At 42.1% G+C, this 24,588-nt stretch overlaps 1 protein-coding gene and 1 pseudogene across 1 annotated transcript in view; both read left to right on the top strand.

Moving 5' to 3' along the window:
• LOC129832008 (serine/threonine-protein kinase Nek8-like) overlaps positions 1-9,194 on the top strand; it is a 49,340-nt pseudogene extending 40,146 nt beyond the window's left edge.
• A 414-nt stretch (positions 9,195-9,608) lies between these two features.
• LOC129832005 (TNF receptor-associated factor 4-like) overlaps positions 9,609-24,588 on the top strand; it is a 49,975-nt gene continuing 34,995 nt past the window's right edge. The window contains exon 1 of the mRNA XM_055895717.1: positions 9,609-9,937. Coding sequence (XP_055751692.1) covers positions 9,795-9,937 — 143 coding nt within the window. The 5' untranslated portion in view covers positions 9,609-9,794. The remainder of the gene's footprint in view (positions 9,938-24,588) is intronic.

Genomic DNA, 24,588 nt, shown 5'->3' with positions numbered 1-24,588 from the left:
GGCATTAGCATAGTTTTAATATTTAATTCCTCTCCTTGGGCTTACTCACTCTTCCTTCTTTTACAGAACCTACCTGCCCTAGTGTTGAAGATCATGAGCGGTACCTTTGCCCCCATCTCAGACCGGTACAGTCCAGAACTCAGGAAGCTCATCATGAACATGCTCAACCTGGACCCATCCAAACACCCACAGCTCAATGAGATCATGGCCCACCCTGTTTGCATCAAACCCCTGCTCAACCTCTTCACTGATATAGGCAACGTCAAAATGTGCAGGTAGTGAATGCCACAAAAGTCTAACCCAAATGGCACACTATTCCCTATACAGTTCACTATAATAGGGAATAGGATGCCATTTTGGACAAAGCCTCTAGCTTCTAGTCACCAGACTAATCGTAAGAAAACAACAATTTATCTGATGTATACATACATTACCATTGGAAGTGTATGTATATAATATTCAAATACATTTAGATTTCTGGTCCAGAATTGAGAAACCACTGTCCACCGTGCAGTCAGGAGGTCATGGTAAACCGGGAGGGCGAATGACCGGCACAAGGTCATTCAGAGGTCAGTGACATACCTGCCACATCTATGATTGAACCGGTTCTGTAATAATTAACACCTTTTAGTATAATGTTTTGTCCTGTACTAGATGGACAGATGGGAACAGGAAAATTGCACTCCCTCCCGCTGTCATCAGTGTACACATGGGGCAGTGGCATCCCTGCGTCTGCCCATGCTCAACACAGAGGTGCTCCAGGTGGCCCTGGGACGCACACAGAAGATGGGCGTCACCAAGTCAGGCTGACTCATCACCTGGGAGGTCAGATTGGATTTCTTGATCCACATTTCCCTTCTCTGTCTGAATTAGCCTTGTCAACCTCAGTTAGGTTTCATAGATAAATATTGCCCTTAACCATCTAAGCTACTAGCTGCCTCTTTAATACCCTCAGATTATGCATTAGAATGGTTAAAACCTGACAAAATGAAGGATTTGTTTTTAACAATATGAGAGTGCTATCTGGATAGTCTTTAGTATCAGCAGTATTCACACATTTCCAAACCACATCCTAATGGTACGGTGCCAGGTGATGTCAGTAGGATCTGGTGTGCCCACTCTGCCTGGTGCAGTAGAACAGATGCAGCTGCAGTTCATCTCTCGTTTCCTGGAGGGCCAGTCTGGAGTTACCATCAAGTCTGTGTCCTGTGGGGATCTCTTCACCACCTGTATGACAGGTACAGGCCATAATATCATCTCAACTGGCACCCTATTCCCTATATAGTGCACTACTTTTGACCAGAGCCCTATGGGCCCTTAGTGCACTACTTTTGACCAGTGCCCTATTGACCCTGGTCAAAAGTTGTGCACTATATAGGGAATAGTGTGTCATTTGGGATGTACACCATTGCTCATTGTTTCCTGCTGGGGGGCACAGCATCTCTGTCAGGTCAGCCTCAGTAGGGTAGCTTCACTATAGGAAATCAATATTTATTCACTGTGTGTTTTTGCTACCGCACACACACACTGCAGTATATAGCACTATCAGAAAGCACTGGAGCAGCATTGGAATGTAAGCTGCATTTGGAAGTGTGGATGTAATCACCTCTTTTACAGAACATTCATCAGTGTTTGTCCTCCCCTACAGAATGTAATCTCCACTCTGCTGACCTGGCGTTTAGTAGGTACACTTTCTCAAACCGGGATACACTGTTAGTCAAGTCATAGTCTTGAGTGAGCTGTCATTAGTCCAATACCAAAAGCAGATAACACAGGATTAAAGTCCCAGCTCTATTACCTGCTCCCTTATCACCATTTATCACTGTGGTGGAGCAGATTAGTATTCCCTTGTTAGGGATTAAAACACACACTGTGCTAAAGCCACACCCATCAGCTCATCGTACCTATAATCTCCTCTATTTATTTTCAATTTGCAGAACGAGGTGAACAGAGCTGAACAGATGCTTGTTTTCTAGCCTAAATATTGTGCATTCATTAGGATAAACTTTCCCTTGGAATGTAGTAACAACATAATGAACATATTCAGTCATTGCATGAAAGTGCTGTGAAATTGTACTGGCATTCCACAGAGGTTACTATTAATGCGAGCGATCCTTTTCATTAAGAACTCACTTAAGAGCAGCGCTCACGTTAAAGGTGAAACATGCCCTTTATTTCCACTGCACCAACACCCTGCTTGCTTAAGCACTGACATAGCTCTTCATGTACATGCTTTGTTGTGTTAAACTAATGCATGGATGTATAGAGGTGGTGTATGCCATTTTCTTTTGGGCCAATATCCAGTGAGGCAGCATTCTCTTATGATGACAAACACTCTCTCTGATAGTTAACCCATCTACCAGAAATCCTCATGGGCAGGAAGCAGGGTTCTATTAGAGCGAGGGTTAGGAGAATGAGCACAGTGCTATCAGATCTGGGTTCAAATACTATTTGAAATAATTTCAAATACTTGATCTGTGCTTAATTGAGTTTGCTTGGTTTAATGGACCAATATAATATTCTCAAAACTGCTAACCTTGCCTATCTGTCACTACAGACAGGTTAAAGCTTAAAGTCAAAGTATTTGAAAGATTTCAGATAGTATTTGAATCCAGGTCTGAGTGCTATAGCAGGGTGATGCTGAGTGGAGACAGCACTGCCCAGTTACATGTGGTTTACCTACTTCCTGCCCTCCCTAACTCTCTTACTCACTCTACTCCGTACTGAATATTTTCTCTGCCTTGAACACAGAACAAGAAACTCCCCCCCAATGAATTCTTACAGAGCATGACTCAGCATTTCCTCCTTACGCTTTTGTAGTGTGAAATTGTAGAAAACGCATTTCAGCTGATAAGGTCAACTGTATCTAGTTTACTTTTAAGATATCAATGTTTCCCTTTTGATACGATTCAAACATTCTTTTTAATTAATTGACCAGAATAGTAGATTGACATTTTCTTCCAAGGCTGTGTTTACACAGGCAGTCCACTTCTGTTAGTTTTCCAATAATTGGGTTTGGACCAACCAGATCAGATCTTTTGCATGCCAATAATTGAGCAAAAGATCAGAATTGGGCTCCCCATTATAATTTACATTGGAGCCATGAAAACAATTGCGACTCCTCAAAATGTGCTTGGTTATGTTCAACAAGCTGCAGTTGGATAAAATCAACGCTGCAAAGTAGCCAGCCCCCTGTGACCAGATTGAAGAAGTCCACTCGTTCAGTCTTGTCCAATCAGCACCGCTGAACGTGGACAAGGTTGTTTACATTTATATTGGAACAGCCCACTCTGTTGCTGTCACAGGTTAAATTATATTTTGTCTTCATCTGAAATGTCACCATGCAGTTCCTGAACCCATTGTAATTAGAAACCAAAAGTTCCTATAAGCTTCAAGGACATGACATCCCCGTGTCATGCTTAAATAGTAAAACATGTAGATGTATTGTAATACTATTATCTACTATAGGATGATTGTGCTTCTATGTGTCTTTTGACAATACAAAATAACAATCTTCTTCACACATTTAATTCCCCTGTTCCGTGTGTCCAGAGAAGGGTCAGTGTTTCACGTTTGGTAGTAACCAGCATGGTCAGTTGGGCTGTAGCTCCCGTCGCACCCGTCGTGTGCCCTTCCTGGGCCTACAGGGCATCACCATGGCAGCCTGTGGGGAAGCCTTCACTCTAGCCATTGGATCAGGTGTGTAGGGGGCATTAGCAATAAGGGAATATGCTTTAAGGGGACATTTTCAATTTATATAAAGTATTGGAGAAACGTGATGTCCTCAGTAAACTTTGGATGTTAGATAACGCACTTTATTAGAAGAGCTAATTGAACACTGTACCAATCGGTTTCTGTAATGTCTATGGAAATGTGCTTTCAGCAAATGCATTAACAGATGTGTATTAGACATTTTCCAAAGGGTAGAAAGTTGTGGAGAATGACACAATGCATGTCAGAATGTGTCAATGATCAGCATGACCTCCCATAGGGAGATTGCAGGCACAGTCACCTCATTGTTTAGGGTTGGCTTTGTTCAGCTCTGCTCTCCCAGGGATAGAGCCATTTTGCTGGCATGGCAGGAGCAGGGAGGAGAAGAGAGGGCAGGTGAGAAGAGGGAGAAGAGAGGGCTGTCTGTTAAGGATTGTGCAGATTCATGAATCCTGGGGTGTGCGCTGAAGAACATAACTATTCTCTTCACTCTATCCTGGTGTAGAAGGGGAGGAGTATATCTGGAGAAAGGGGGCCCATGGCCGCCTCGGAAGAAAAGAGGTGGATTCTGGGATACCGAAGGCAGTGCAGCTCGACGAGAGCCACCCGTTCACTGTGACGGTGGTCTGTTGTCGTGGCAACCGTCTGCTGGCAGTGAAACATAATATTTTTCCTATTACCTTTTTGTTAAACAGAAGTATGTGAAATTGCCAGTAGCACATACTGTTTGTGGTGAAATCAAACAGCAATCAAAGGTGAAACTTGAGACAAGCTCCCTTAGATGATGCTGACAGAGATCCATGTTTTTTTCCTTGTAGAACAGAAGGTCTAAAAGAGCCTATTTGTTAATAGCTTGATAATTAGCTAACACCATAATGCAGATTTTCCTGTAGCTTTTTCACAGTCAGTTAATTCAGAAGTGACCACCAAGCCCCATGTTTGGCTTTTTGTTTCTCCATAGCCTCAGGGTCTGTAGTAACAGAGGCTCATTAACGTGGATGAGGCAATCAGTTGTGCCTTGCTCTCCACAAGCAATAAAATGAACAACAGGGGCCTGCCTCCCTGTCATGCTTAACTCGTTAGGCATTGGGGAGATGAGCTGGGGTTAGCTCTGTTTATAAACCTGAATGTAACAAACCAGTGTCTCTGATAATAGGCATCCTCTGCCATCTCCACAAAACCAGGCAGAAGGTTGGTTAGGTTGAATGTCTGTATCCATTTACACCAGTAATCATTTACTCCCATTTCACTATTTACCATACTCTGCACATTTATAGTTATTGATTTCAGTTTACTTGCATGCAGTGTATGGATCTTCATGTAATGTGAATATTTCCACAACCTCAACAAGAGAATGTATTATCCAGCCTGTGAGTAATGGTCCCTCTCATAAGGAAAAGCAAACAAGCTAGCAATTCCTCTGCTTTAAAACAATGATTGTTTCGCAAATGGCACCCTATTCCCTTTGTAGTGCACTAATCACTAGTACTGCACTATATAGGGAATAGGGTGCCAAATGGGACGCATACAATATCTATTAAAATGACGCATGGATTAAACTAAAGCAACCCTCCCATTGAAAATAGATACAGATTTAGGAAAGATTAAATTGCACATAAAATCTGATCAGTATGTAAGAGAGACGTCTCTAATTTTTGGAAGAGACCCAAGTTACAGTCCTGTTCCAGTGTAACTCGGACCTGACTGCTTACCATGTGGTAGTGACCTGAAACACCAACACAGTAGCCAGAGTGCCCTCACACAGGTCATTTCACCCACATTTGACTTCCATGGGTTGTTATTTTATCATTATATGAGTAGTACATTAATCCAGATACAGTATGACTAAATCCATGGTAGACAATGGCAGTGTGTGGGCATTCGAAACATTCTTGTGCCACCACACCTACTGCATTGTGAAGTAATCAAGAAGAAATGTGGGTGTATCTATATCTAAAATACAAGAGGGAAATAATTCAATACCTGTCCTGAAACCTTTTACAAGACTCAGACCCCTTATTATATGTAACTGTACACATGCATGCATTGGGTAAGATGGTATATTCTTGTCTGTCTTTAGTGCTAATATAAGTGATATGTTGATGGCTTCTCTGTTTACTCTTCATTTTCTCAGCATTGCTTGAGGAGCCCGTCCCCAGATGATACAGCTCTGTAAACCATCCCACCACCGTCCAGCCCCTCGGTAGCTGTCAGGAGAGAAACAGTGGCACAAGGTGAAGGACTGCTAGCCTCCTCTGAATAACCTCTTCCAGTGGCCTGTCCTTTACTAAGCCTTTAGAGGATCCCTGCACATCTTAAATAGTTTCAGTTGCTCTGTCTCAAGTCAGTTTATAGTAACTTTTAATGTTATGTTTTTCATATAGTATTATGTAAATGTTGGTGCCTTATTAATGGCACAATTTATGGAACAAATGCAAATAATTCAAAACGTGTCATTTTAGAAGCTAAACTCAGCAAAAAAAGAAATGTCCCTCTTTCAGGACCCTGTCTTTCAAAGATAATTCGTAAACATCCAAATAACTTCACAGATCTTCATTGTAAAGGGTTTTAACACTGTTTCCCATGCTTGTTCAATGAACCATGAACAATTAATGAACATGCACCTGTGGAACGGTCGTTAAGACACTAACAGCTTACAGACGGTAGGCAATTAAGGTCACAGTTATGAAAACTTAGGACACTAAAGAGGCCTTTCTACTGACTCTAAAAAACACCAAAAGAAAGATGCCCAGGGTCCCTGCTTATCTGTGTGAACGTGCCTTAGGCATGCGTTAAGGAGGCATGAGGACTGCAGATGTGGCCAGGGCAATAAATTGCAATGTCCGTACTGTGAGACGCCTAAGACAGCACTACAGGGAGACAGGACAGACAGCTGATCATCCTCGCTGTGGCAGACCACGTGTAACAACACCTGCACAGGATCGGTACATCCGAACATGACACCTGCGGGACAGGTACAGGATGGCAATAACAACTGCCCGAGTTACACCAGGAACGCACAATCCCTCCATCAGTGCTCAGACTGTCCGCAATAGGCTGAGAGAGGCTCGACTAAGGGCTTGTAGGACTGTGTAAGGCAGGTGCTCACCAGACATCACCGGCAACAACGTCGGCTATGGGCCAAACCCACCGTCGCTGGACCAGACAGGACTGGCAAAAAGTGCTCTTCACTGACGAGTCAAGGTTTTGTCTCACCTGGGGTGATGGTCGGATTCGCGTTTATCGTTGAAGGAATGAGCGTTACACCGAGGCCTGTACTCTGGAGCGGGATCGATTTGGAGGTGTAGGGTCCGTCATGGTCTGGTGCGGTGTGTCACAGCATCATCGGACTGAGCTTGTTGTCATTGCAGGCCATCTCAACACTGTGTGTTACAGGGAAGACATCCTCCTCCCTCATGTGGTACCCTTCCTGCAAGCTTATCCTGACATGACCCTCCAGCATGACAATGCCACCAGCCATACTGCTCGTTCTGACAGGAATGTCAGTGTTCTGTTATGGCCAGTGAAGGGCCCGGATCGCAATCCCATTGAGCACGTCTGGGACCTGTTTGTTTGGAGGGTGAGGGCTAGGGCCATTCCCCCAAGAAATGTCCGGGAACTTGCAGGTGCCTTGGTGGAAGAGTGGGGTAACATCTCACAGCAAGAACTGGCAAATCTGGTGCAGTCCATGAGGAGGAGATACTGCACTGCAGTACTTAATGCAGCTGGTGGTCACACCAGATACTGACTGTTACTTTGAATTTTGACACCCCCCTTTGTTCAGGGACACATTATTCAATTTCTGTTAGTCACATGTCTGTGGAACTTGTTCAGTTTGTCTCAGTTGTTGAATCTTGTTATGTTCATACAAATATTTACACATGTTAAGTTTGCTGAAAATTAACGCAGTTGACAGTGAGAGGACATTTCTTGTTTTACTGAGTTTATTTAGCTTCCTAAGCTTGTGTAGCTAATATAATGCTCTACCAAAAGTATTGGAGTGAGATTGCAGGAGGAGGTCATTGGGGAGCTGTCATGCAGTAAGGTTTTGTCTTCTCTCACCAGCGAGGTTAGAATGATAGCATGACACACAGTCCCAGGATGTCTAACTGGTTTGGTAGCTTTATTTACCCAGTATTTAGTTAGACAAAACAATGTTTAGGACTGCCACTACAGTGTGAGCCTACCAACTGACTCGTCAGTCAAATGAAGCAAACAAGTACGGCACTTTAAATCTTGAGCACATTATCAGTGGCTCTCATTGTGCTTTTAGGATTAGTTCTCATCAATTGGATTAGTAACTTTTGTTTTCATTTACAATAACACATGGTTTGTTTAGTGTCATAGTAGGGTACTTTTACACAACACATGAACAGTGAACGTTTCTTTAAGGCTGTTGACTAAAGGAGGCCACTGCTATAGTAAATGCAATTCAAGACACATGGACCTTTCAACCCTCAAGTGTTCATAGATTGTTTAAGATTTTTGATGTGGAAGGGTCACTAACAAAGCATGGCACATGTATGAGAGACACATTAAGAGTCAAAATTGTCTCTTCAGCTGTGTGTGTCATAGGCATGAGTCCGTTTGATATGTGCTTAATTATAACACTGGCTTCATCCCAAAGGGCACCCTATTCTCTACATAGTGCACTACTTATGAACGGAGCCATATAGGCCCTGGTCAAAAATAGTGCACTATATAGGGAAAAGTGTGCTATTTGGGATGCGTACACTGGCTTGATCTTACACTGGAAATCCTCCAAACAGGCTGAGATGGTGAGTAAACTGTAGTGCAAAAAAGGTGGGTCACTGTCTAGTATAGAGAGATTTACATGGTTATTAAAACGTCACGCCGGGGTAAGCCTACACAAACCACAGCCCTGATTTGAAGTGTTTCTAAAATCCCCTATGGGAAAAATGAATGGTGGAAAAACGATTGCAACCATTTCCCTGTTTGACCGCTAGGTTTTATGGGTATTATGACTCATACTGTGGTACTTTATTGTTGACAGGGTCTATGATTTAGTAATACTATAATGCTGTGGCGGACTTTCGCCAGTTATTTGAAGAAAGAGTATGTGCCTGTGTGATGATGTAATCCTGAAGCAACAAGGTTGGTGAATAATTGAATAATTGTAAAGGGACACAATTGTAAAGGTTTTAAAGACAAGTTATTGTCCTGTCATTCGAAACCAATTCCGACAATTATCGAAGTCAATGTTTCATATTGATGATCATATTTATCTGCAATTCCATGAATATCAGGCTCTTATTTTTCAGTTTCACCACCAGAGGGCAGTTTTTCCTAATTAGTGATTAATGTGTCTACCTAGGGTCAATTCATCAATACATGTTATGTTTTCTGTGCAGACTTTAGGGAGTCACTTTTTTATTGAACATTAGATACTGTATCTGTACCCTTTTTTAAGTGAACATGCTCCTTTCAAGCTATTTAATTAAAGTCACAATTTGCAGGTGAAAGCATACATTATTTCCATTCATTTTAGATTATCATTAATTTCATAAAAAAGAGACTTGAATTAAATAGCTGACAAATAAATCAAATCAAAGGAGGAGATATCATTGACTCATAGCATAGAAAAGCAGATAGGCTATGTTGATTTCACTTTCGACTCCTCCCGCAAGAAAAATAGTAGGCGGGGGTATGTACCTAAACAGATGGGATGAGAGCATTGTCTTTAATCTGTCAGTGTTACCTCTGCCGAGAGACATGCGGACGATTTTCCTGCATTTATAGACCCAGATGAATATTGTCAGAAGAAGACATCGCCAGGTTTTGATGCAATAACGTTTATACTGTCGAGGATTCCCTTTGTTTCCATGCACTCGGTCACCCGGTTGCTGGAGAGACAGCGGAGCTGAATCGGTCAATAATTTCGTCTCGCAAACCGATCTGTCGCTGGCTGGCGAAGGGGACATGAATATCTGAGAATCTCTCTGGTGACGGCCATCAGAAGAGAGACATTGGTGGCATCATACCACAAATCGCATAGGTGGACAGGACACAAAGGCGAAGGGAGAGACATTAATCAGCAGTGTATTTCTACTCATCCTGCAGCAATGCCGGGGTTTGATTACAAGTTTCTGGAGAAACCGAAGAGACGGTTTCAATGTCCCTTATGCAGTAAAGCCATGCGAGACCCTGTTCAAGTTTCTACGTGTGGCCACCGATTTTGTGACACCTGTCTACAAGAATTTTTAAGGTAAGCTGTTGGTCTGTGTCTGTGTTTCTGTATGTCTTTCTGTGTGTGTCTGTCTCGCTCTATCTCTCTCTGAATGTGTGTGTGTGTGTGTGTGTGTGTGTGTGTGTGTGTCATATTCCAAATTCAGAGCGATTAGCCTATTGGATTGTAATAATGATATTACATTGTGATGTGTTCTGCACACACAAAGCCTTAAGGGCAAGTCAACACCACTTCCTTTTACATATAATATTGTTTCACCTGTGAGTGCAAAGGCCTTACAAAGGAAGGACACACCTACTGGATATGTTTACATATACTTTCCAACTGAAACTTGACATTTATGATTAGTTCCTACAGTGTGAGACAAGATGTAGCCTACACACAAAGAGAGAGAGAGGTCTGAAAGTTTTTTCAGTGTTCTTTAAACCAGTGGTTTCCAAAGTCTATGTCAAAATGCAAAAAAAAAAATATATATATACAGTGCATTCGGAAAGTATTCAGACCCATTGACTGTTTTCACATTTTGTTACATTACAGCCTTATTCTAAAATTGATAAAATTATACCCCCCCCCCCCCCCCCCCCCCCACATGAATCTACACACACAATACCCTATAATGACAAAGCAAAAACAGGTTTGTAGAAATTTTGGCAAATGTATTAGAAAAAGAAAAAAAACCGGAAATATTACATTTACATAAGTATTCAGACCCTTTATTCAGTACTTTGTTGAAGCACCTTTGGGAGCGATTACAGACTAGATTCTTCTTGGGTATAACGCTACAAGCTTGGTACACCTGTATTTGGGGAGTTTCTCCCATTCGTCTCTTCAGATCCTCTCAAGCTCTGTCAAGTTAAATGGGGAGCGTTGCTGCACAGCTATTTTCAGGTCTCTCCAGAGATGTTTGATCGGGTTCAAGTTCTGGCTCTGGCTGGGCCACTCAAGGACATTTAGAGACTTGTCCCGAAGCCACTCCTGCGTTGTCTTGGTTGTGTGCTTATGGTTGTAGTCCTGTTGGAAGGTGAACCTTTGCCGCAGTCTGAGGTCCTGAGCGCTCTGGAGCAGGTTTTCATCAAGGATCTCTCTGTACTTTCCTCTGTTCATCTTTGCCTCGATCATAACCTATCTCCCAGTCCCTGCCGCTGAAAAACATCCCCACAGCATGATGCTGCCACCACCATACTTCCATGTATTGATGGTTCCAGGTTTCCTCGACGTGACGCTTGGTATTCAGGCCAAAGAGTTCAGTCTTGGTTTCATCTGACCAGAGAATCTTGTTTCTCATGGTCTGAGTCCTTTAGGTGCCTTTTGGCAAACTCCAAGCAGACCGTCATGTGCCTTTTACTGAGGAGTGGCTTCTGTCTGGCCACTCTACCATAAAGGCCTGATTGGTGGAGTGCAGCAAAGATGGTTGTCCTTTTGGAAGGTTCTCCTATCTCTACAGAGGAACTCTGGAGCGCTGTCAGAGTGACCATCGGGATCTTGGTCACCTCCCTGACCAAGGCCCTTCTCCAATAAAGTTGTAGAAACAGGATACACCTGAGTTCAATTTTGAGTCTCATAGCAAAGGTTCTGAATATTTATGTAAATAAGATATTTCTGTTTATTTCTTTAAACCTGTTTTCACTTTGTCATTATGAGGTATTGTGTGTAGATTGCTTATAATTTATATATTATAATTATTTTACTCCATTCTAGAATAAGGCTGTAACGTAACAAAATATGCAAAAATTCAAGGTGTCTGAATACTTCCCGAAGGCACTGTGTGTGTGTATATATTTGAGTAGGTGTGTACAAAATCTGGACTGGTACTATATTATATATATCCAGTCCAGATTTTGGACACACCTACTCATTCAAGGGTTTTAATATATGTTTACTATTTTCTACATTGTAGAACAATATTGAAGACATCAAACTATGAAATAACACATATGGAATCATGTAGAAACCAAAAAAGGGTTAAACAAATCAAAATATATAATAGATTTTAGATTATTCAGTGGCCACACTTTGCCTTGATGACAGCTTTGCTCACTCTTGGCATTCTCTTAACCAGCTTCATGAGGTAGTCACCTGGAATGCATTTCAATTAACAGGTGTACCTTGTTAAAAGTTAATTTGTGGAATTTCTTTCCTTAATGTGTTTGAGCCAATCAGTTGAGTTGTTTCAAGGTAGGAAGATAGCCCTATTTGGTAAAAGACAAAGTCCATATTATGGTAAGAACAGCTCAGAGTTCCTCTGTCCAGTGTCTGTGTTCTTTTGCCCATCTTTTCTTTTTATTGGCCAGTCTGAGATATGGCTTTTTCTTTGCAACTCTGCCTAGAAGGCCAGCATCTCGGAGTCGCCTCTTCACTGTTGACATTGAGACTGGCGTTTCGCCTGTACTATTTAATGATGCTGCCAGTTGAGGACTTGTGAGGAGTCTGTTTCTCAAACTAGACAGTCTAATGTACTTGTCCTCTTGCTCAGTTGTGCACCGGGGCCTCCCACTCCTCTTTCTATTCTGGTTAGAGACCGTTTGCGCTGTTCTGTGAAGGGAGTAGTACACAGCGTTGTATGAGATCTTCAGCTTCTTGGCAATTTCTCGCATGGAATAGCCATAATTTCTCAGAACAAGAATAGACTGAAGAGTTTCAGAAGAAAGTACTTTGTTTCTGGCCATTTTGAGCCTGTAATTGAACCCACAAATGCTGATGCTCCAGATACTCAATGAGTCTAAAAGCCAGTTTTATTGCTTCTTTAATCAGAACAACAGTTTTCAGCTGTGCTAACATAATTGCAAAAGGGTTTTCTAATGATCAATTAGCCTTTTAAAATGATAAACTTGGATTAGCTAACACAACGTGCCATTGGAACACAGGAGTGATGGTTGCTGATAATGGGCCTCTGTACCCCTATGTAGATATTCCATTAAAAATCAGCCGTTTCCAGCTACAATAGTCATTTACAACATTGACAATGTCTGCACTGTATTTCTGATCAATTTGATGTTATTTTAATGGACCAAAAATTTGATTTTCTTTCAAAAACAAGGACATTTCTAAGTGACCCCAAACTTTTTAACAGTAGTGTGTGTATTTTTAATATATTTGGATATATATGTATATACACACACACACACACACACACACACACACACACACACACACACACACACACACACACACACACACACACACACACACACACACACACACACACACTACCGTATATATACATAGACTTCGAGCGCCAGCTATCCTGAGGGAAACTTTGGCGGGAACCAGCTACTAGATGGTTCGATTAGTCTTATAAATATAGACAGTGGGGAGGCCAAGTATTTAATACACTGCCGTTTTTGCAGGTTTTCCTACTTACAAAGCACGTAGAGGTCTGTAATTTCTATCATAGGTACACTTCAACTGTGAGAGACGGAATCTAAAACAAAAATCCAGAAAATCACATTGTATGATTTTTAAGTAATTCATTTGCATTTTATTGCATGACATAAGTATTGCATGACATAAGGTTGTCATTATATTTGAGGTGGGGTCACAATAAATTATTGCAGGGAAATAATGGTGTATAAATGCGGAAAGAAATGGGGTCCCCATTGAAAAAGGTTGAATACCACTGCCTTAAACCTTAAGGTTTAAGGTTGTGGCTCTACCCAGCCTATGGTATTGAAAATGTTTATAACATATTTCAACATTCACTCCTTGGAAAGTTTCACCCATGTCAACTTTATTCCTTTAGATTAGCCAAATGTAGCCAGCCGTTGGGGTGTTCTATATACATGCAAATCTCTCATGAAGTCAGTTTTTTTTTTTTTTATATTCCATTACTGAATTCAAATTGGCCCAACTGGCAGTAGTCTGGGATCCACCAATGAGAACTCAAGCTCCAAAAGGCCACAAAACAGAAGAGAAAACAATTGCTTGCCTGTATCATCATTTGGCCCAATGCAATTGTAATATTATACATATATGTTTCAGATAATAAACTGTCAGATTCAGTGAGGGAGAAATGTTTCAGACTTTGATGCCATTCTAGCTGTAGTCCCCTACCATGACACATTATTTAATGTTAAGACCTCAGGATCAGGGACAGAGAGAGGGGAGAGGCACTTTGTCTGTTTATGTGTGTGAGCCTGCATGGAAATATGTCTGCTTGTATTTGTCCACGTGTGTATGCTTCAAATCTCTTTGTAATCATTTTATTTGTCACTTGCTTCATAAACAACCAGTGAAATGCTTACTTACAGGCCCTTCCCAACAATGCAGAGAGAAAAATAGAGAAATTGCACCCTATCCCCTATATAGTGCACTACTTTTGACCAGGGCCCCTTATGGCTCTGGTCAGAAGTAATGCACTGCAGTATATAGGGCAGTGTATCCAAACCCTGGTCCTCGAGCATAACAGTACACCTTTTCATTGTAGCCTGGACAAACACACCTCATTCAGCTCATTGAGGGCCTGATGATTAGTTGACAAGTTGAATCAGGTGTGCTTGTCCAGGGTTACAATAAAAATGTGTACTCTTGGGGGTACCCGAGGACCATGGTTGGGAAACACTGATAGGTAGGGTAGGGTGCTATTTGGGAGACATACAGTGTTTCATTTTGGCAAATATTTTAGATTTAGTTTTGAGCCACTTGAGGTTCTCATACCCCTTCACCCCTACCACATCCCTCCCAGCCCCCATTGAAAGATGGCTGAAATACTTGGGGGTCCTACTTTATGTATATTTAATTGGATTTCAATTAAACCCTCTTGTAGTTGTTTATTGCAGGATGCAGGAAGCAGAGGTGGGTCTACCTGAACTTTGTGCTACGTCATCTTGGAACACAGCTTCTGTGTTATTGTTTGAGTAGACAATGGCTGGACATATTTCAGTTATGGCAGTTATGGTTCCCCTTTATGTTGTTGCATTTCACTTCATTGCCAGAGACAACCAGAAGTGGGATCTTTTTTTCACCGTATAGGTCTAGTTCTCCACACGTCCTAAATAGCACCCTGTTCTCTACATAGTGGAATACTTTTGACAAGAGACCTTTGGGCCCTGGTTGAAAGTAGTGCATTATGTAGGAAATAGGGTGCCATTTGGGATGCGTACCAGGAATGACTTGTCTTCCTCCCTCCCAGCTGCACACTGTAAACATGGCTGATGTTGACACTGTCAGTCAAATATAAGCACAGGTTTGCAGCTAGTTTGACCACTAGCAACAACAAAAAAATTGCTGCTTATTCATGGTGCTGTAGATATTATCCTAGGACTTGAGCCATGTCTTGTCAAAAATGAAATTCAATAAAAAGATTAAGGCATTATTGCACTTTTTTATTTGATCATTTCTGGCACTATTATTTAAACATATACAGTGCTTTCCACTAATATTGGCACCCTTGGTAAAATGAGCAAAACAGGCTGTGAAATTTTATTTATTTAATTAAAGTAATGTAATTGAAAGAAAAAATACATTCTTATCATAAAACAAATATATGTGTGCCACAATTATTGGCACCCCTTCATTCAATACTTTGTGCAACCTCCCTTTGCCAAGATAACATCTCTGAGTCTTCTCCTATAATGTGTAATTAGGTTGGAGAACACATGGCAAGGGATTTGAGACCACTCCTCCATACAGAATCTCTCCAGATCCGTCAGATTCCGAGGTCCACGCTTGTGGACTCTCCTCTTCAGCTCATCCCATAGGTTTTCTATGGGGTTTAGGTCAGGAGACTGGGACGGCCATGGCAAAACCTTGATTCTGTGGTCAGTGAACCATTTTTGTGTTGATTTTGAGGTGTGCTTTGGATCGTTGTCCTGCTGCAAGATCCAACCACAGCCCAGTTTAAACTTCCTAGTAGAGGAAATCAGGTTTTATTTAATAACTGCTGGTACTTGAAGTCCATGATACCATGTGTCCTAACATGTTATCCAGGGCCTTTTGAAGAAAAACATCCCCACAACGTCAAAGATCCACCACCATACTTCACAGTGGGGATGAGGTACATTCTGTCTACGCCAAACCCACCTCTGGTGATTGTTTCCAAAAAGCTCTATTTTGGTCTCATCTGACCATAGAACCCGGTCCCATTGAAAGTTCCAGTAACATTAGGCAAACAGTAGGCGCTTGAAATTGTTGTTTGATGACAGCAAAGGCTTTTTTATGGCAACACTCCCAAACAACTTGCGGTTATGTAAGTGGCATCTGATCGTAGTTTTGGAGACTTTCTGACCCCAAGACCCAATTAATCCCTGCAATTCTCCAGCTGTGATCCTTGGAGATTTTTCTGGCCACTCGAACCATCCTCCTCATTGTGCGTGGGGTCAATATAGACACACGTCCTCTTCCAGGGCGATTGTTAACATCTCCAGTTGCTTTAAACTTCTAAATTATTGCCCTGATAGTGGAAATGGGCATTTTCAACCATTGAGCTATTTTCTTATAGCCATTTCCTCTTTTGTGCAGCTAAACAACCTTTTGTCACACATCATTACTGTATTCTCGGGTCTTTCCCATAGTGATGGATGACTATGGGAACTTGGCCTGTGTGTCACCTCATATTTATACCCCAGTGAAACAGGAAGTCATGGCTTACCACTTAAGTGTTCTTAATCACTCAGGTGAACTTAAAAGCATAAAATATGAATGGGAATATACTTCAGTTAGATTATACTCAGAATTTTACTCAGAATTATTAGGGGTGCCAATAATTGTGGCACACATGTTTCGGAGAAAAACGTTTTTTTAATTTATCATTTATTTGACGAGCAGGTGTCCACATACTTTTGGTTATGTAGTGTACAGTGCCTTCAGAAAGTATTCACACCCCATGACTTTGTCCATATTTGTGTTACATACTGAATTTAAAATGGATTAAATTTAGATTGTGTGTCACTGGCCTAAACACAATACCCAATAATGTCAAAGTGGAATTATGTTTAAGAACATTTTTGCAAATTAATTAAAAATGAAAAGCTGGAATGTCTTGAGTCAATAAATATTCAACCCCTTTGTTATGGCAAGCCTGAATAAGTTCAGCGGTAAAAATGTACCTAACAACTCGCACAAGTTGCATGGACTCGCTCTGTGTGCAATAATAATGTTTAACATGTTTTTTAAGGACTGCCTCATCTCTGTACCCCACACATAAAATGATCTGTATAGTCCCTCAGTCGAGCAGTGAATTTCAAACACAAATTCAACCACAAAGACCAGGGAGATTTTCCAATGCCTCGCAAAGAAGGGTGCCAATTGGTAGATGTGTAAAAAAGAATTAAGCAGACAATGATTATCCCTTTGAGCGTGGTGAAGTGTTAGTTACATTATGATTATTACATTATTAGTTACACTTTGGATGGTGTATCAATACACTCAGTCACTACAAAGATACAGGCGTTCTTCCTAACTCAGTTGCCAGAGAGGAACGAAACCGCTCAGGGATTTCACCATAAGGCCAATGTTTACTTCAAAACAGTTACAGAGTTTAATGGCTGTGATAGAACTGAGGATCAACAGGATCCTGAGGAACTGAGGATCAACAACATTGTAGTTAATCAACAATACTAACCTAAATAGCAGAGTGGAAAGAAGGAAGCCTATACAGAATACAAATATATCAAAACATGCATCCTGTTTGCAACAAGGCACTAAAGTAATACTGCAAAAAATGTGGCAAAGCAATTATGTGTTATGTTTGTGGCAAATCCAATACATTACCACTCTCCATATTTTCAAGGATATTGGTGGCGGCTGTATATCATGCTATGGGTATGCTTGTCATCGTTAAGGACTGGTGAGTTTTTCAAGCTAAGAAAGAAACGAATGAAGCTAAGCACAGGCAAAATCCTAGATGAAAATCTGGTTCAGTCTGCTTGCCACCAGATACTGGGAGATTAATTTACCTTTCAGCAGGACAATAACCTAAAGCCCAAGGCCAAATCTACACTGGAGTTTCTTACCAAGAAGACAGTGAATGTTACTGAGTGGTCTAGTTACAGTTGGACTTAAATCTACTTAAAAATCTATGGCAAGACCTGAAAATGGTTGTCTAGCAATGATCAATAACCAATTTGACAGAGATTGAAGAATTTTGAAAAGAAGAATGGGCAAATGTTTCACAATTAGGTGTGGAAAGCTCTTCGAGACAAAGTATTGTCTCGGGTGTGAATACTTATGTACATGAGATATTTCTGAATTTCATTTTCAATAAATTTGCAAACATCTCTAAATGGGTTAAAAAAAACAAAAACATTTTGAAATCAGGCTTTTAAACAACAAAATGTATAATAAGTCAAGGGGTATGAAGGCACTGTATATAAACATATTTTTATTTAACTAGGCAAGCCAGTTGAGAACAAATTCTTTTTTACAATGACGGCCCTACATCGGCCAAACTCGGACGACGCTGGGCCAATTGTGTGCCACCCTATGGGGCTCCCAATCACGGCCGGTTGTGATACAGCCTGGATTCGAACCAGGGTGTCTGTAGTGATGCCTCTAGCACTGAGATGCAGTGCCATAGACCGCTGCGCCACTCGGGAGCCCATCTTAATAAGATGTCTGAAGACAAAGCTCACCAAATATACTGTATCAGGATGACAAGCTCGTATATAGAAAGAGAGAGACAGTCGAAGAGTAAGAGATCGTTGGTGGTCAATGCCTTTTGCCTGCGGCTTTGTGTCTACCTCAGAGGCCTCCCTGTCTGTGTTCTCTTCTCCAGTAGTGAACAGAGAATACAAATCCTTTACTCCCTGCATCCCACGCAATGACTCTTTTTAAAACACAAAGACGCACAGAATATAGATTTTTTTCAAGACAAAAAAAGACCAAGCCAGTGTTTTTGTAAAGTAGTGACGACTCGTGATCATAACAGACAAAGAGAGCACGATTCAACAGTCAGTTGCAGCTGCAGTATACTGTGAAGTGGGGACAACCAGACTATCAGAGAGAGGAATCCTCTGCACCTATTTTGTGGATTCGTAGTGACTAATGTTACTACCAGTTATATTCAGAGTTAATGGGGAATTGATTGCACTATTTGTTCAGCTCAAGTTTCTATCGCTTTCCATTTCAATGTTTGTGACCTAGTATACTTCCCAAATGGCACTCGATTCCTTACATAGTGCACTACTTTTGACCATAGCGCTATGGGCCCTGGTCGAAAGTTGTGCCTGTATAGGGAATAGGGTGGCATTTTGGACACATACAATGTCAGTGACTTACAATGTCAGTGACATTATTGACTTGGTAAGCTTGTTAAACTGTAGCGCAGCCAAGAGAGGGGGGGCTCTGCTTTCATAACACATTGTTTTCTCAGGTAGCCTAGCAAACATCACACTGTTATTCTGAATGGTATTTTGTCTTCTAAAACATTTTAGTGCCTCAGAGGTCTGTCCACAAGGACTTTACTCTTCATCTGTTGGGATCCTATTGGTCCAGCTGACAGGGGTTTAGGCTATTTGACAGCCACTTCACCCCTCCATCGATCTCACACAGAAATGAATCTAGTCAATTGATTAACCCAGTAAAAAGCCACACGTAGCGGAGTTCACTGAGTGTGTTTCCATTTTTCCATTGGCTTAATTAGCACACTGTGCAAACTATGGACAGAGACAGTTGCGCACGCAGGGATTGCACAAAGGGCATTTGGGATTATTCTGAAGCAAGCACAAGTAAGCCTATACCAAAGCTCCATGAGGTAATTTGTATACATTTTGTACACAGAGTGGATCCCCTCCCAGTGAGTCCCAGCTTTAGTGTTCAGTATGCGAAATCAGTCCAGGCTTGCCAGCCAGCTTTCACTTTGACACTGATGGCTCTGCCAGCGTATCTGGGACCCACCTGGATTCACCACTCTTGTGTAACAGGCCATAAAAATAGCTTATTACTTTAGAGCATTAATCACCAAATTGACACTTCCACTTACTCATAAATATGAATGATCTATGGCTACATCTCAGCAGGTCTCTCCTTCATCTCTTTCCAAGTTTAATCTCATCTTCAACTTTTCCTCATGGTATCCCTTGAAACAAGTGGCCTCCACACCCTCGCTTCAGGTTTGACGCTTTTCATATGCTATCGTACAATAACTTTTCCCTTTTCTCTGACACACACTGCTTTTGAACTAACACAATATTTTTTTTTTGCTGAATCATGCCAAAATCTGTCATTCTGCCCCTGAGCAAGGCAGTTAACCCACTGTTCCCCGGGTGCCGACGACGTGGATGCCGATTTAAGGCAGCTCCCTGCACCTCTCTGATTCAGAGGGGTTGGGTTAAATGCGGAAGACACATTTCCGTTGAATACATTCAGTTGGACAACTGACTAGGCTTTCCCTTTGTGATGAAAAGGCTTAGCTTGCCTGTCAGCGTGTTAGCATGTGATGCTAATGGGCTGTTTTTTCCACCCATGGAGAGAGCGAGGGAGTGGAGGAATGTTTAAATACAACAGGCCAACAGGCAGAAGCCCTGGAGGCTCCCTGGCCCAGCTCTGATGTAGAGTCATGGAGTAGTAGAACGAGTATCGCCCTGAGGCGTATCACTTCTGCAATCAACTGTAAGTCACATGCCTGTATGCTGATCTTGGCCTGCATCCCAAATGGAACTGTTCAAAAATAGTGTACTGTATAAGGAATGGGGTGTCATTTGGAACGCAGCCCTGGTTGCTAACGGCAAACCCCTTATCATAGGCCTGGGCAATTAGCTCAATGCTCATTAGCAAAGGAGAATTTAAAAAAAATCCCCATGATATAGGGTGAGAGCGGCCTTAAATGCCAAACCCATCCCATGATACATGGAGTCATATATCTTGGGTTAGTGTGTGTGTGAGCCAAGGCAGTGTCACACTTGCGTTACTGTGTCATCTCTGTGGGAATAATACAGGGCTCCGGCCTAGCCTTGACTGGATCAGTAATTGGTTTATTCTGCCCCATAACTTCTTCCTGGATGTGTTTCCTCAACACTATGGTAGCCTACTGTAACTTCTTCCTGGATGGGACTCCCCAACACTATGGTAGCCTACTGTAACTTCTTCCTGGATGGGCCTCCCCAACACTATGGTAGCCTACTGTAACTTCTTCCTGGATGGGCCTCCCCAACACTATGGTAGCCTACTGTTACTTCTTCCTGGATGGGCATCCCCAACACTATGGTAGCCTACTGTAACTTCTTCCTGGATGGGCCTCCCCAACACTATGGTAGCCTACTGTAACTTCTTCCTGGATGGGCCTCCCCAACACTATGGTAGCCTACTGTAACTTCTTCCTGGATGGGCCTCCCCAACACTATGGTAGCCTACTGTTACTTCTTCCTGGATGGGCCTCCCCAACACTATGGTAGCCTACTGTAACTTCTGACTTCCTCTACTGTCCCGAGGCGCTTACGGTCTAATTGGTATGCCATTTTGGAACATGGTGCCATTTGGGAAATTGCCATGGGGTTTATACATGTGGTGATTAATCATCCCCACAGGCCAAGGAAGTATGAGTTTGAGTGTTATGAGAGGGAAGATGATTAATTTAACATTGGCAGCATAGTGTCCATGAGATGTGGTGATTGTGCTGTTTTACTGATGCAGGCTATAGAACTACTCATCTCTTCTCTCTGCTCCCTGACTTGTCTGTATGGCTTCTCAGTCTCCCACACATGTAATAATACTGAAGTCCATTTTGATGCAGCATCACCAGCATTCTCAGTGCCACCGCAACCTCCAACTTCCTCTCTCTTTCCCCACATCGCTCTTCTTCCTTCCATCCCTTCCGCAGTCTGGGAAAGCGAGTGCACAAAAAGCTTATTGTGAATGAGGAAAGAGTTTGGAGGGAAGAAAAGGGGGATGATTGATGTGGTCTGAGACAGTGGAGAGATAGAGGTCAGGCTCTCGTCAGCCAAGGGAATCTGGATGAGTGTCATTGGTCTCCATTAAAGCCAGATGAATTGACTTCTGTCTATTGTGTGTGCAGTTTGATAGGGAAACGCAGAATAGAGGCACTTTTGGCCAGGGATTTAGCTAGTGTCTGTTAAAGGACTAAATGGGGTCTGGGAGCACTGGTGCCCAGCTCTGTGTGTAAGCCAGGCCTGCTCTGTCAGCTGGGCCTTAGAAAAAGCGCGTGTGTGTGTGGGTTCAGCCGGACTAATAATGAATGGCTCAGTGAATGAGGATCTCCAGTTCCCAGCCCCACACCCATCCTCTAGTCTCTTCACAGAGGCCTTCATAGACCCTCACAGGTGTCCAAAGACATTCATGTATGTATGGCACACAGGGATACAGAAGGGGATGCGGAAGGAATGTTTTTTTTTTCTTCGTCTATTGCTGAGCAAAACGTAGTTCACTGTGCTTCGTTGAAGGGGGTTTAGTTAGCGGAGTGAAAGCCCCCAGGCCTCTGCTCTGGTCTACTCTGCTATGCTCTGTTCTCTGGGTGGGCGGTGAAGACCTCTCAAAGCTGAGTAGTGCTGTTCAGGCCAGCTGATGAACTGGGAATGATGAAGTTTAGAATCCTTCTAGAAACACTGAGGCAGTAGTAGCCCATACAAAGGAGTAGGGTGAAGTTGCTCCTAGACAGTGATCTTGGTTCAGTTTCCCCCACTAATGGTTCCGGTTAAGATTGATGGAGGGGAAGCTGATTATTAGATCTGTACCTAGAGGAATCCTCAACCCAGAGCTAGTACACAGAGGCAGTTCCTGATATACAGTAAAAGGGAGGCAGGGTGGACATACCCTGACATGGAAGTATCCCAATGTAGGCTGTCACTATTGAGAGAAACTAAACCAGTACTTCCTCACACGTGCATGGACTTTGAAGTGATCCATTGTGTGAAAGTCCGCTGATCTTTTAAAGTTTAACATGTCAGTTACACTTCCCCACTACCTGAGCCAAGAGGCGTACTGCACCTGGTGAATCACAAATAGAGCTCTGCAAACATACAGTATGAATTATAGCTCTGCCCTTCAGAATAACTCAATGACCTATATGGTGCTCATTCACCCAAATCAACTGGTACAGTAGTCGTTACTGTACATGAATAGACACACTGATTTGATGGCCTTGGCCTCTATACATACACTACCGTTCAAAAGTTTGGGGTCACTTAGAAATGTCCTTGTTTTTGAAAGAAAAGCTAATTTTTGGTCCATTAAAATAACATCAAATTGATCAGAAATACAGTGTAGACATTGTTAATGTTGTAAATGACTACATTAGCTAGAAACAGGATTTTTAAAAATGGAATATCCACATAGGCTTACAGAGGCCCATTATCAGCAACCATCACTCCTGAACCATCACTCCTAGAAGGCCAGCATCCAGGAATCGCCTCTTCACTGTTGACGTTGAGACTGGTGTTTTGCGCGTACTATTTAATGAAGCTGCCAGTTGAGGACTTGTGAGGCATCTATTTCTCAAACTAGACAGTCTGTGTACTTGTCCTCTTGCTCAGTTGTGCACCGGGGCCTCCAACTCCTCTTTCTATTCTGGTTAGAGACCGTTTGCGCTGTTCTGTGACGGGGGTAGTACACAGCGTTGTACGAGATCTTCAGTTTCTTGGCAATTTCTCGCATGGAAAAGCCTTCATTTCTCAGAACAAGAATAGACTGACGAGTTTCAGAAGAAAGTACTTTGTTTCTGGCCATTTTGAGCCTGTAATCGAACCCACAAATGCTGATGCTCCAGATACTCTACTAGTCTAAAGAAGGCCAGTTTTATTGCTTCTTTAATAAGAACAACTGTTTTCAGCTGTGCTAACATAATTGCAAATGGGTTTTCTAATGATTAATTAGCCTTTTAAAATTATCAACTTGGATTAGCTAACACAACGTGCCATTGGAACACAGGAGTAATGGTTGCTGATAATGGGCCTCCACGCCTATGCAGATATTCCATACAAAATCAGCCGTTTCCAGCTACAATAGTCATTTACAACATTAACAATGTCTACACTGTATTTCTGATCAATTTTATGTTATTTTAATGGACAAAATGTGTTGCTTTTCATTCAAAAACGAGGACATTTCTAAGTGACCCCAAACTTTTTAGCGGTAGTGTATATGGGTCAATTAAAAAAACTATTGGTCTCTATTCCATTAGGTTATTCAACATTAGTCTTACTCAGGTATTCTGGGGAATGCGTGAACCCTTTGTTTGTTGTTAGTTTTGGATGACCTCACTAAAACAACAAACCAACAAGGTTGTATTTTGTCAACATCTATGGAATGCAATACTTGGAATGGAACTTACAACACCAGGATATTTCTATTGCCCTGATAAGAGGTTTCTGTTGTGGGTGCAACTGTAAAACACCGTGTACACTTGCAAGGGTGATGTGTGCTTGTGTTCACGTGTGAGTGTGCGGCTGGGTGTGAGTGTGTGTTTGAGAGAGTATTGTATACTCACTGAACATTTGTGTCACTCACGTGGCGTGATATACTGTGTATGCTGGAACCTGAAGTCACCCATCCATTTAACTTAAAGGCACCATCTTTTCTCATTCAGCTCCTTGGCAGAACATGAGCCGTACTGTTCTCTAAGGGTTTTCCCATGAGACCTACTGTACCATGAGAGGAGTTATATGGATGTGAGCCAGGACGTTGCAAGATGATATCATTGCATTGGGTCTCATGGGAGGAAGCTGAGGGGCTTTAGAGGTCCAGCTGTGATGATGACATCGCTGAGAGAAAGTTATCGGGAC

The sequence above is a fragment of the Salvelinus fontinalis genome, chromosome 33 (assembly GCF_029448725.1).
Source record: "Salvelinus fontinalis isolate EN_2023a chromosome 33, ASM2944872v1, whole genome shotgun sequence".
In the NCBI taxonomy this organism is placed as follows: Eukaryota; Metazoa; Chordata; class Actinopteri; order Salmoniformes; family Salmonidae; genus Salvelinus; species Salvelinus fontinalis.
This window is presented reverse-complemented; position numbering and strand designations above follow the sequence as displayed.